Raw genomic sequence first — 14,729 nt, 5'->3', positions numbered from 1 at the left:
GAAATGTCGGGCCTTGTACACACCATTGTATACATCAAGCTACCAACCGCATTAAAATACGGAACTTGTGACATATATCTTCGCTCTTCATCTATACATGGAGATAAAGATGCACTGATCTTGAAATGAGGAGCAAGTGGAGTATTTACAGGTTTTGACTTCTCAAAAATACCAAAACGGTGTAGTACCTTCTTCAAATATTCCTTTTGAGTCAAACTAAGCTTGCTTCCTCTTCTATCTCTACTAATCTCCATACCCAAAATCTTATTGGCTTCTCCCAGATCTTTCATTTCAAATTCTTGATTGAGTTGTCTCTTAAATTTCTCAATTTCTTCTTGATTCTTTGACGATATCAGCATATCATCAACATACAATAATAGATAAATGAAAAACCCATCTTGTACCCTGCGAAAATATACACAATTATCATACTTGCTTCTTATGTACCTATACTCCATCATGAATCGATCAAATCACTTGTACCACTGTCTTAGTGACTGTTTCAGTCCATAAAGCGATATCTTCAATTTGCAAACCCAATTCTCTTTATTAGCAACCTTAAATCCTTCAGGCTGAGTCATGTAGATTTCCTCTTCTAAATTACCATGTAGAAATGCAGTTTTCACATCAAGTTGAACTAGTTCAAGATTCAATTGTGCTACTAAGGCCAACAAAATTCTAATAAAGGAGTGTTTAACAACTGGAGAAAATACCTCGTTGAAATCAATCCCTTCCTTTTGAGCATAGCCTTTTGCTACCAACCTTGCCTTGTAGCGAATATCTTCTTTGTTAGGAAATCCATCTTTTCTTGCATACACCCACTTGCACCCAATTGTCTTCTTGTTCTTTGGCAATTGAACTAACTGCCAAGTTTCATTCTTCTGAAGGGATTGTAATTCCTTATCCATGGTTTTCTTCCACTTTTCAGCTTCTAGACTTTTGACTGTTTCTTTATAAGTGGAAGGAATATCATTATCTACAATTGGAAGTGCATAGGCTACCATATCAGCAAATCGAGCAGGTTTACGTATTTCTCATTTTGGCCTATGTGATGCAATTGATTCTTGTTGCTATTGAGGTTCTTGGGTTGAAACATCTCCATCTTCACTTTCCTCCTCTGCCATTGGAGTATCACTATCATTTTCAACAACTCTGACTGGGTTTATTGTTGTGATTGTCTCAAACTCCATTTGTTGTGGAATACACTCCACCTGCTATTGAGTATCATCGGTCTTTTTTGTTACCTTCTTTACATGGTAGATTCATCAAAGGTAACATCCCTACTATAAATGATTTTCTTCAACTTTAGACACCAAAGACGATATCCTTTCACTTTAGAACTAATCCCTATAAAGATTGCTTTCTTAACTCTTGGATCTAATTTAGACTCCCGTGTATGATAATAGGCATTCGAACCAAACACACGTAAGGAATCATAGTCATTAACAGGTTTTCCAGACCATACCTCAATGGGTGATTTCCCTTCAATTGCAGTGGATGGTAAACGATTAATGAGATGACATGCATATGTAATAGCCTCAGCCCAAAATGGTTTGCCCAACCCAACATTGGACAATATACATCTAACCTTCTCCAACCAGGTTCGATTCATGTGTTCAACCACCCTATTTTGTTGTGGTGTTCCTTTAACTCAGAAATGGCGTACAATACCTTCAGCCTGACAAACTTGAAAAAACGGATCACTAGTATACTCACCACCATTATCAGTTCTTAGTCGTTTGATCTTTTTACCAGTTTGAGTTTCAACCATCTTTTTCCATTTTAGGAAAACACCTAATACGTCATTCTTCTTCTTTAAAGTGTATACCCATGTCCTTCTAGAAAAGTCATCAACAAAAGTAACAAAGTAATGTCTAGCTCCCAAAGAAGCTATTTTAGTAGGTTCCCACACATCAGAGTGAACATAATCCAAAATACCTTCAGTATTATGAATTGTAGTACCAAATCTTACTTTTGTTTGTTTTCCCAAGACACAATGCTCACAAAAATCTAACTTGTAGATCTTTGCTCCTTTCAATAAGCCTTGTTTCACCAAACTAAATAAGGCTTTTTCCCTTGCATGTCCCAAACGCATATGCCAAAGTCTAGTTATTTCATTATCTACATCTTTTCCAGATACTGCAGTTGCTAATCCAAAAAATGTACCACCATTATAATAATACAAGTTATTTTTTCTTGTACCTTTCATTACTATAAGAGCACTAGAGATAACTTTCAAGACTTCATCTTGTATTGTCACCTTGAAGCCTTTGGATTCTAAAACTCCCAAAGAAATGGGATTTTTCTTCAACTGTGGTACATATCAAACGTCTGTCAAAACTCTAGTTGATCCATCATGATTCTTTAAACGAACTGAACTTATCCTCTCAGTTTTGCAAGGACTATCATTACGTACGAGAACAACTCCACCATTTAGTTTTTCATAATTGAAGAACCATTCCTTGTGTGAACACATATGATAAGTGCAACCCGAATCTAGAAGCCATTCATCATACTGGGATATTGTTAGTAGACTTACTAGAGCAAAATTTGACTCATCTTCTCTAATTTCAGCTATACATGCATCTGAAGCAACTTTGGTCTTCCCTTTATCTTTCTTTTGTAACTTCGGACAGTCTTTCTTCCAATGTCCCTTCTCTCGATAGAAAGCACATTTATCTTTACTAGGTTTTTTCTTCGACTGAGATCTACCCCTTCTTTCTTGCTTGCAACTTTGACTTCATCCTCTTACAGTAAAGGCTTCAATAATTGACTCTCTATTCTCTTGTTAATCTCTCTTTCGAATTTCATTATTATTCAAAGTAGCACATACCTCATCGTAAGTCACTTTCTCCTTTCGATGAAGTAATGTAATGCTCAAATGATCCAATTCTTCAGGAAGAGATCCTAGTAGAAGCATTGCTTTATTTTCATCTTTGAAGGTTTCATCCAGGTTTAGTAAGTCAGCTATCAACTAGTTAAAAGTATCAATATGATCACTTATACTTGTACCAGGTTTCAATTGAAGACGAAACAATCTCTTCTTCAAATAAAGTCTATTCTCATTACTCTTCTTCATATACTTGTTCTTTAATGTCTTTCACATTTTACTTGCAGACATCTCTTTCATGAATGGATATTTCTACTTTCTACAAAGACACATACGGATTGTACCACAAGCTTGACAGTTGATCCTCACCCATTCTTTGTTATCCATCTTCTCTGGTTTTTCCTCTTCCAGAGCTATATCCAGATTTTTTTGATGCAGGGTGTCCATCACCTCACATTGCCACAAGCCAAAATTGTTACGGCCATCAAATTTTTCCACATCAATTTTTGCGGTTGTCACAATTGTCTTTGTTGATGTCGATGTCATTTTCTACTGTCTATGATTTTACTTGGTAGATAGTTTCTCAAATAACAAAGTTTCATAAATTTATATTCAATAGCCAAAACAAAATTACTATAACCTAAGATAGTAGTAAGTGCCAAAAAATGATAATATATGCACCAGGAAAGTACCCAGGAAAGATTGGTGGGGATAAAGCCTCCTTAAAAACCAACCTCCTTAGACAGCATTTTCCTAGACATGCACATAACCATATAAATAGCTACTCACAGTCCTAAACCTAGGCTCTGATACCACTTGTTGTGCAGCAGAAATACAAAACACAACTTCTATGCTATTGAATATAATAAATAATTAAAGCAAAAAATAAAATGCAAAAAAATAAAAGAAAGATAACACAAGAATTTATGAGGTTCGGTAAATGTACCTACGTCCTCGGCGCCGCTGATTACTTTCACTATCTTCAAAGAATAGTTACAAAAGAAAAATAAACTATTAGAGATCCCTAAATAATAGGATTCTCTGAATACAATTGTGTTTAACTACAATTGTCTTAGCGATGATTTTGAATTAAAATCAAGGCCTCTATTTATAGCCTTTGGTAAAATACAAAAGGATTAAATTAATAGATGTGGGACATAAAGAGCCACTTATTTCAACATCAACAAGCGGCTAATTATATTGCAAAAGTGGAAAGATAAATAACGAAATACAGAAGAAGTAAGCGATTTGAATTTAGACCCCTCTTACAGACCCGACACCTGACAAATGATTTGTACAAACCAATCGAGTATGTCCTTTCTCATGACACTGACTGTAATCAACTTGACAGGTTTCCTCCCCTTATGATGACTTTCTATTGTGTTCCAAAGGTCGACCAGAACATCGATGTCCTATCTGAGGTAGATAGACTATACGTATTTCTTTTGATTGCACCCATTCCGATTGATCGCCTAATAGTTCAACACTCTCTCTATATACTGCTTGCCAATATTCAGATGAGTAATACTTATTCACCCATAGATAAAAGTGCAAGAGGTTTTGAAATCTGGTAATTATTGCAACGTGTGTACATGCTATTTGTGATAGTTGAAATTTCCTGCGTGTACACTCCTTTGTAGTAAGATCAACTATAGCAACAGGTTTACTCAGATCATGTACTTCATATTGATCAATTGTTATTGGCTTGACAATCATATTAGCTGACTTCAGATATGACTGGTCATCTTCTCTTCAGCCCATGGAGTTAGGGAATGAGTATAAGCACCTGCATAATTAAACGAATACAGAAATGTTACTAATTTATAAATTTTGAAAAGTATGAAATAGTCGAAAAAAAAATTATTCTAACCTGCCATATTGCGGCGAGTATAAAACCATTTCTGTAAAGTTGAGCGTAAAAATTCTAGGAGCATCATCACTGGCAACTTTCGCGCTTGTCGTGTCTAGGCATTAAACAACTCAGCAATATTTGTAGTAATGATATTATATCGGATGCCAGGAAAGTATGCACGAGCCTAACATTGATAGTCAATACCCTCCAAATGAGCTACTGTGATTGGATTTTCAGCTCTGATCATTCGTAAAGCCTCCTGAAAGTCTTCTATTCGATATGTGTTCATAGCTCTCCAAAATAATCCTTCAATATGTTTTGTTTGTTTATACTGACTTTGCATATTTCCCTTGATATGATGGTTGCACCAACCATGATGTGTATTCGAAAATACTTCTCTCACACAATAAATGATAGCATTGTGTCTATCTGAGATAATTGCTAAATTAGGGATATCTCCAATACACCTATATAAAGCTCGAAGGAACGGGCTCCAAGTTATCATTTCCTTTTTTCCTCCTATGTCAAACGCTAATGGAAAAATTTGATTATTTCCATCCTTACCTACTGCAATAAAAAGTGTACCCCAATATCGGCCTTTCAAGAATGCTCCATCAATACAGATAACCGGATGACAATAATCATGAAATGCCTTAATTGAACATCCGAAAGCCATAAAGACAAAATAAAATCGATGATCCCCATCCGTGTCTATTTGTGTAATGCTGCCAGGGTTTTGTTGTTCAAGGTTATGACAGAATGTCGATAATAGTCTGAATGACTCCTCTGGCGAACCTCTTATCTCATTCAAAGCCCAATTCTTAGCACGCCAAGCTTGCGCATAAGAGATATCAATTCGATATCTATTTACTATATCTGTGATAATATCTTTTGGCCTATATACACGATCACCTGTAGTAAACAATGACTGTAATATTTTCCCCAGTGTCTTTTTACCCGCTTGTCTATGATGAGGTCTCATGATATCACGAGGATAAGTGTGTGTTTCAAACTTGTGTAACATAAAATTTTCACTGTTACTTAACTTCGCCCCTCCTGCTTTCCATTTGCACTCTTCATGCAAACACTTTATATCCCATCTCTTTTTATTAGAACTTGATACTTTGAATTGATAACCATTTTCTAATGCATCCTCAGATATGGTGTCGATTAAAACTTGTTTGGAAGTAAATTGATCTTTGACTTTGAATCTGTCATCACGTGGTACAACTGCATGAATTTGACTTACCTCATTTTCTATCTCTATATGGCTCTAGAACACCAAAAAAAGGATTTGAACCATGATGTGCTGAACTTTCATGCACTAACCTTGATGGACCAATCCCTGTGTTATCAACAACATCGTCACCTTCTTTGGGACCATCAATATCATTGACACAATTATAATTGATACCACCATCCTCATGAGCATGATATTCATCTTCTTCGCCAAAATGAAAATCATTTGTTGGTAAGTCGCCCATTTAATAACATCTTTCAGCTGGATTTCTTTCATCATGTGCCCAATCTTAATAAGGATTCCAACTAACACCAACCTTAATATCATCATGATCAACGTCGCCCATTTGATAACATATTTCTGTTTCCGGATGTTATTGTTCATTGTTAGCTTGTACTTCTTCTACATGTTATTCAATTTGGTTTGCCACCACTTCAAGAAATACAGAAGACTTTCGCTGTGAGCTAGACAACTTCATCATCATCTTAATATCATAATCATTTTTAATAAATATGGTAAATCACTATATTCTGTTGGATTTGACATATAAATTTTTATCTTAAAAGAACTTGTATCGAGATTTAAACGAGAAGATACTACTTCAATAAATCTATTGTAATTGATTTTTCTACTTATTGAAACTAACGATTGAACTCTACCAATATATTTTAAATCATTATTACCTTCTTTGTGCCATTGCCCGCCAAATCCAAGCATGAATATCATCTCTATCAAAATTTTCAATTAATTTAACCAGATGGAAGATCAATTGAAACAAGTGAAATGAGGCAAAGATGAATTGGAGAAAGTGAAATGATAAAAGTGAAATAAAGAATGAAAAGGTGAAACTGTGTTTACGGAGTAAATATCTTCACCTGTCTTCAAGCTAACAATTCAATGCATTAATTACTCAATCAAATCAATTTTTATTTTTAAATTTGTTTGTAGTTGATTAAAAATAATCAATTTTTTAGTTATACAGTTCACACACCCTGCACGCACTACGCACGCACCGCGCACCGTGCATCGTGCACACCCCACAGACCCCGCGCACTCTGCGCACTGTGTGCGCACCTAGTGCACTCCTCTCACTCCGTGCGCACCCCACGCACGCCGCACACCCCTTGCACAACACACTCGACGTGCACTCCACACTCAAGCATTTGCCTATAGGGTTGAAGGGTATTTTTGATATTAAAAATCAATTTGCTTATAAAAGTAAAACAACTGTGCGTTTGCCTAAAAACGTTTAAGCGAAAAATATTTTGCTTATTTTAATTAATATCCCGTGAACCTCACTCTTTTATAGCACGAATTTTAGAACGAAATTGAAATATGATCTCTTTTAAAGAGTGTATATGAAAGTTAAAGCTTAGTACAACCCAATGCAAATGAAATTACAAAGTGTATGAGCAAGGATTTTAAATAGAGAGAAGAATTTGTAAGTGAATAGCTCAAAACTAATTTGCTCTCAAATATATGAAAGTTTTTTGTGGCAAAAGTTCTTTTCGAATGAATTTGATTGGGTTTATATAGGGAAAAATGAGGAATGTTACCAATGTGCACAAAGAATAGCCATTTTAGTTTTCTAGAAAATGCACAATTCAGTCGATCGGATGTAATTTGGTCAACTGGATGTGATGTGGCACACCCGTGGTGCCTACGTGGCACTAGCCGTTAAAAAATTCAAACTAAAATTCGATCGACCGAATTTAATTCGGTCAACTGAATTTTTGGAAGCCAAAATATATGGCTTCTAGACAATTCGGAAGCTGCCATCGAAGAATTCGGTTGGTCAATTCGGTCGACCAAATTCTATTACATTTTACCCCCTAAATTTTCAAAAATCACAATTTGACCCCTAAAACTTTGAAAAGTGACAATTTAACCCATTTTTGAAATTCTTTCAAAACCAACTTTAAGATATGAAAATGTAGTTCACAAAACTTCATCATTTTAAATGAATTAATAAACTTTGGTGAAAAAATTGTCTTAACCCAATAAGTTTGAAAAATGACATTTTAACCCAAAAAGTAAAAGATATGAAAATGAGTTTTCAAGTGAGCTATCCCATGCACATAAATATTCTAATTAAAACGAATGCTCTAAATTACAAATATATCTACCTAAAACTTGAGTTTTTCTTCAAATATTCAAGAATTCTTCAATTGAGTCTTCTCTTTCATTTCCATCTTGAAACTCCTTCAAGTGCATTAAATCAATTCTTGCAATCTAAGCTCACACTCAAGTAAAATCATTAGTTAATATGCTAAGGGACATATTAGTTTGTTATCATCAAAATAAGAGCATAATGACTCCTTGAGTCAACACTCTCAATATCACATTGTTTGACTAGACGTCAAATTGTCCGTCTGGAAACCATAAGTGTTGGAGATGACCAAGAAATCATTTGTCTAGAAACTGTAAGTAGTGTAAAATCATTCTTTGGAAACCATAAGTGATGGAAATCGTTTGTCTGTTGCACCATTATAAAATGAGTGTAAGCAATTGTTTCTAGATGAACAATTCGTTATCCAATAAAATGATACGACACTAGAAGAGATGATTGGGAAGTAGAGATAGTGTCGAAGAGGGAAAGACATCATCGGGGGAGTGCCAAAAAGGGTTGTTGTTGCTGGAAATTTGTCACTAAAAAATTGAAACCTTAGAGGGGGGAAATATAATTTTTCAAAACCTAAGCTTGGAGGTAAATTGTTAGTTTTTAGGGTTTATAGGAGAAAATAAGATAAAGGTTTATTTTTTTTACTGTCACTACTTGAATGACAATTTTATCTCTAAAACTAATAAATTTTGTTAACTTTAATAATTTATAGATAGGTGTTTGAATTTTTAAAACTTTACAACTAAGAATTTGTGAATACACTAATCCTTGGTGTGAATAAGTCTTTTGGCCTCATAAAAAATACAAAATATTTGCTCACTTTTAGATAGGCATAAAGCAGTAAAGTAAACGGTGACTAAACGTTTTCTATGACATTACATTTTTCAACTCTTTACGACACACTCCAATAAACCACAATATAGTTCTTTTAAAATTGTATTGAATCAATTAGTATGACCGGTTAAATGATGAATTAGTTTACAATTTAATTTGACTTTATAATCTGGTTTGATTTATACATAAATATTGATTTATTTCAAATTTTGCTCAAACTTAGTAAACTCATTGAACTAAAAAAATTATTTAAAATTAACAAATTAGGTTTACATAACACTATATAATTTTTGTCTTATTAAGATTTAAAAAAGTTATAATTTGTAAGATTTTAATTGAATTAATGATAAAATTTATAATTTTTTTTTCCTATCTATGTAATAAAATATCAATTATTTAATTAACATATTTGAAATTATGTTTTACATGTTTTATGTTTAAAAAATATAATAAATGTTTGATACTATTTAAAAAAAATATAATAATTTGTCAATGATTAAGTTGGTTGATTATTTGATTAAATTGATTAAATCACAAACTACTAAAATAATCGATTCGATCATCGAATTGATCTTAAAAAACGTTACTAGAATGCAAGATAGGGCTAGATTCGATTTGAGTCAAGTCGAGCTCGAGCTCGAGTTCAGGGTCATTGAGCTCGCTTCAAATAAGCTCGCACTCGACTCGTTTCAAGCTCGAGTTCGAGTTTTTAACTAATTCATTATTTAAATGATGTTATTTTAATATATATTGATCAAACGACGTCATTTTGTATCAAAATTCTTAGCTAGCGAGTTTGATGAGCTAAACACTTCAAAGCTCGAGCTCAAGCTAGTTTGAGATTAGCTCATTTTGGGCTTGTTTGAGTTGAGCTGGTTTCAAATCCAGTCGTCATGCAAGACATTCAATTTTATTTTTTGCAGATTTCCACCATAGCCCTGTACTTTACTCAGTTTCAGGCCTGATTCATGATACAAGTCCCACCTTTGTTTTTTCACGTTGGGTCATTTTTCCTTCCAAAAAAGTAATGCCAATATGTTGTAAATTTAATTCAACAAATATGAAATAAAAAGAAAGTAAGGGAGACTTGGTGGGTGAATGGGTCTACATATGTCCCCTTGAATCCCTTGTAGGAATGATGGAGATTCAAATCCAATTTCGGAGGGAGATGACCTTATTACTAATTTGCCTTAAGAATAGGCGATGCAGAATTTTTCACCGGACAAGAAAATTTTATGATTGTTTAATATATGTCCATGTGAATTTTCAATAATTCTACGCACATTGTAGATCTTGTGTGGCCTAAACGATCATATCAAAACATAAATGCTTTTAGATCAGAAAACTTCTAGTTCGATATTACGCAGGTTTCAATTGCCTTTATCATTGTATAGTACAATCTAGTTGATAAAGCGAGCAAGTTTTTTAGTATAAGCCTTTTTTCGGAGGCATTACCAGTTATACAAATGAATTCTGCACCATTTTCACTCATGGTTTCAATATGATAACTATTATTTCTTATATCTTTAAAACTAAGTAAATTTCTTCTTGATCTATTTGAATATAATGCATCATTGATGTTTAATTTGGTCTCATTTTTAACACAATTATGGCTCTTTCGGAGCCTTCAATCATATTTATTGATTATGATATAGTATTTACTTTAGTTTCCATTGGTGATAAAGTTAAGAAGAATTTCTTTTCTTTCAATATTGTATAAGTGGTTGCATTATTGACCAAACACATATTTCCATCACCAGTTTTTGAAGTTAATACTTCAATTGTGGAATTCATTTCCTTTTATTTTAAAATTTGCATTAGTTCTTACAAAATTTGAAAGAAAGAAATATATATAGTACTAATTACACACTATAATAAACATAATATCAAAGTTCATCAGATCGATAGGGTCTGGATCATCAACACAATTTGATTCTATCTTCTTGTCTGCATTTTTTATAGATGTTTGATATAAATCTACCAAATATCTTGGCATATGATAGGTACGCGACCAATGACTTTTAGAACTACATCTGTAACATTTACTTCATGGTTTTGTGGTTTACTCCGTATCATTTCCCTTTATCCTATATTGCTTCATCTCTGGTCCTTTAATGGTGGAAAGATTTTCTATTATGACCACCTTTGGATCAAAACTTATTTGGTCCAGGACCTCATTTGCGCCCACGATGATTACTACTAGTAGTTGCGTTCACTTCAGGGAATGGCGCAATACCAGTGGGGTGTGTTTGATGGTTTCTCAATAACAATTCATTGTTTTGCTCAGCCACCAATAAACAAGATATCAATTTAGAATATTTTTTAAAATTTCTTTCATTATATTGCTGCTACAGGAGCATATTTGAGGGATGAAATGTGGAAAAAGTTTTTTCTAATATATTTTCTTCAATTGTTTTTTCTTCATATAGTCTCATTCAGGAGACAATTCTGAATATAACAGAGTTATATTCACTAACAGATTTAAAATCTTGTAAGCGTAAATGAGTCTAGTTATTTTGGGCCATTGGCAATGTTATTGATTTATGATGATTGAATCTTTCCTTCAGATTTCTCCATAATTCTAGCGGGTCTATAATATCCACGTATTTTGTTCGTAACCCTTCGTGGATATGATGATGAAGGAAAATAGTAGTTTTAGATTTATCTTGCTAGGATGCTTTATTTCCTTCTTTTATTATTTCTCTAAGGCTTATTGATTGTAAATGGAGAACCGTGTCTAAGGCCCATTGAGAGTAATTTTCTCCATCCAATTGAAGGGCAACATATTGAAGTTTTACAAGATTTGCCATTTTCACCAACTGTAGGTTGATGAAAGGAATAAAAATTAGTGATATGATGAGGGAAAAATTATGTGCGAACTTCAGGTTCGTATTTGTCTCACATTCACAAAACTTCTGGTTTTATGATTAATATTCATAATATTATAATATGTAAAACTTACATAATATTTTAGACTTCTGGTTTTATGATTAATATTCAGATTGCAAATGAGATATAGTTATAATACATATGTTAATGAAATTTAGGACTTCAGGCCTATATATATTTTTTCTTGATTTTGTAATCTTCAGGTTAAAAATCGTATACCGTAATCATATTTAAGGTTTCAGGTCAATATTCATAATTTTATAACTTTAGGTTACAAATGATGTTCAAGACTTTGGGTCTAAATTTATGATATTCTGGACTTTAGATTTAGATTTATAATTCTGCAAACTTCTGGTTGTAGATAGGGTACACTTATAACTAAAAAATTAAATGGAAGCATAACAACAAATAAAATATATATAATAATTGAAAATTTTTAATGATATACTTGAGCAGATTGTGCTAATAACATATTATAAATTTAATTCAACAAATATGAAATAAAAAGAAAGTAAGAGAGAATTGTAGCAAAGAAGATGAAGGATAATTGAAGAGAGAAATAATTAAGAGAGTGTTTTTCATATATCATCTAGATACTTCAATTACAAATGGAGGGAGGTGTATTTATAAGCCTTTATACCGCCCTCAAGTCAAGGAAAATGGCTTTCACACTCAAGTCAAGCAAAAGCAATTTAATGCTTTCACACTCTTGTGGCCAAAGTTTCTTCTCACATGGTGGAAAATCCACCTCCGGTAACACAATAGATATTATTACCGTTTATGAAAACAACTCTTTGATATGTAAAATTTTATATAAGGTAATTTCATGATGTCATCAAATTATTGCCAAAACCATCACCTTTTTCATCCTCATCACTCTATAAATACTCTCCTTCATATCACTCTTTTCAATAATTTCAACATTTTCGAACTTGTCTTTGTAAAACGGGTAGCTCAAACATGTTTGAAGAAACTCCACGTATTCCTCTTCTCCACTTTCGATCTTTCTCACTAGTAGCATCTTAGAGCTTGGATCCCTTATTTTTACTTGATTTTTGATGGTTTTGCTTGATGAGTTTGGAGTAACTTGATGGTTGATTTTGCATTAATGTTTCAGAGTTGTTTTGTCACCATTGACTAGACACAAGTCTTACGACAATATTCCTCAGCCTCATGTCGTCTTGTATTACTCTCAGAGAACAACCAAAAGTGGTCTTCTCATTGCTGAAGCCACTAGTGTTTTTGACACTGCTTAAGGGTAATTTTGTCTTATATAATTATTAAGATCAATTGTTTCTTTGTTTGTTTAGGTATCTTGTATTCCAACCTAACATGCCATCTTATATTACATTAAAAGGGTAACACTATGTATTAGGTCTGGGTCCACCCATAACAGGTCAACTTGACCTGGTTTTATTAAAACCAGGTCAAGTTGACCTGTTACGGGTGGATTTTTATTAAAACTACCAAATGCCAGTTAAACCAGGTCAAGTTGACCTGTTACGGGTGGATTTTTATTAAAACTACCAAATGCCAGTTATATGGCAGTAAGAGTATCATAAATATGTGCTCTTTTGTTTCCCTTCTTAGAAATATACATAAGCATAATAGGTACGAGAATTATGGTGTCTCCTAATATACAATTGAAATGGCAGTTTACGTATGCAAATCGTGTTGTGGAGAAATGACTAATCGTTGTAACCTCTACAAACCATCCATGTGAACATAATACAATTTGGGTATGCCATAATTTCAAAAACCTTATGTTCATCCCACCATGTTTTAAATTATGCATATATGAGATGTATGAATGTCATGCTTAATTGAACTAATTAAAATTAAGTTAAACTTAAATCTCTTTAATTAAAATTATTAAATCTATACCTCTCACTGTGGGATAATTAAATTCTATAACATAAATTTTAATATCTCAAGATTTCTATTATGTAAGGGGTGTAAGATTTATGTTATTGAATCAAATTGATCTTGTTTTTGAGTGATTACTTTCATCATGACCAAGAATTCTATTATGTCAGGATATGATGAAAATATCATTTTGAGAAAGCATTTGTTTGGATTTAACTAGCCAAAGATGCCAAGATTTTTATTATGTGAGGTATCTAGAGCGAAGGGAATGGAAAACAAATTGAGTCTTATATAGAGATATAAATGGAAAGAGTTTTCTACTTATTAAACTTAATTAACTAAAATTTCTATTATGTGAGATTAATTACATTTAATAAGAATTTGACTCCCCACTAAGAAATTTAATGTACCAGAATTTCCAAATCTTGTCTAAGGGAGTGCGGGATTCAAATAAAATAGTGGGACCAAATGAGATTTTGCAATAAAAGGGTTTAAATAAATATATATACAAGATACTAATAAAAATTAAATTTTCTTTGCAGTATTTTCTAAACAATTGTGATATGATCAAAAGAAATGGCTAATAATGTCTGGCTATGAATTTTGGATAATAATATATTGACCAAGCCGAACTTTAAAGACTGGCTATGAAATTTGAGAATTTGTCTCACTTTTGAAAATGCTATATAGGTATTGGAAGCATCCATTCCACTTGAGTTAGCTTCGGCTACCATAAATGATAAAAAAGAAGTTTTTAAAGCCTGACAAGATCATAATCTGAGAGCCCAAAGCTACATGCTAGCTTCAATGAATAGAGATCTTCAAATAAAGCATGAAAACATGCAAGGTGTGTATAATATACTCATGACATTATAAGAGTTGTATGACAACAACTCATGAGTAGTTGAGTACAATCTAAGTGCGACACTTTTCGAAATGAGACTAAAGGAGTGAATGCCTCTAGATGACCATATCATTAGAATGATAAATATTTTGGAGCAGCTAAATGTCTATAAGGTTGTGATTCCCCACAAAGTCAAGGTGAACTTGATTCTCTAATCCTTCCCAAATAGTTATAAGCCATTTATAACAAATT

General features: G+C 33.0%; 1 protein-coding gene across 1 annotated transcript; it reads right to left on the bottom strand.

Moving 5' to 3' along the window:
- Positions 1-4,582: 4,582 nt before the first annotated feature.
- Positions 4,583-6,166, bottom strand: LOC123228755. Its single transcript, XM_044654214.1, has 4 exons — positions 6,012-6,166; positions 4,887-5,893; positions 4,701-4,794; positions 4,583-4,616 (listed from the first exon to the last, which is right to left on the bottom strand). Exons 1-4 carry the CDS (start codon positions 6,164-6,166, stop codon positions 4,583-4,585), a joined length of 1,290 nt encoding a protein of 429 aa, XP_044510149.1.
- Between the last annotated feature and the right edge of the window lie 8,563 nt (positions 6,167-14,729).

This window comes from Mangifera indica, chromosome 11 (assembly GCF_011075055.1).
Source record: "Mangifera indica cultivar Alphonso chromosome 11, CATAS_Mindica_2.1, whole genome shotgun sequence".
NCBI classification, from domain to species: Eukaryota; Viridiplantae; Streptophyta; class Magnoliopsida; order Sapindales; family Anacardiaceae; genus Mangifera; species Mangifera indica.
This window is presented reverse-complemented; position numbering and strand designations above follow the sequence as displayed.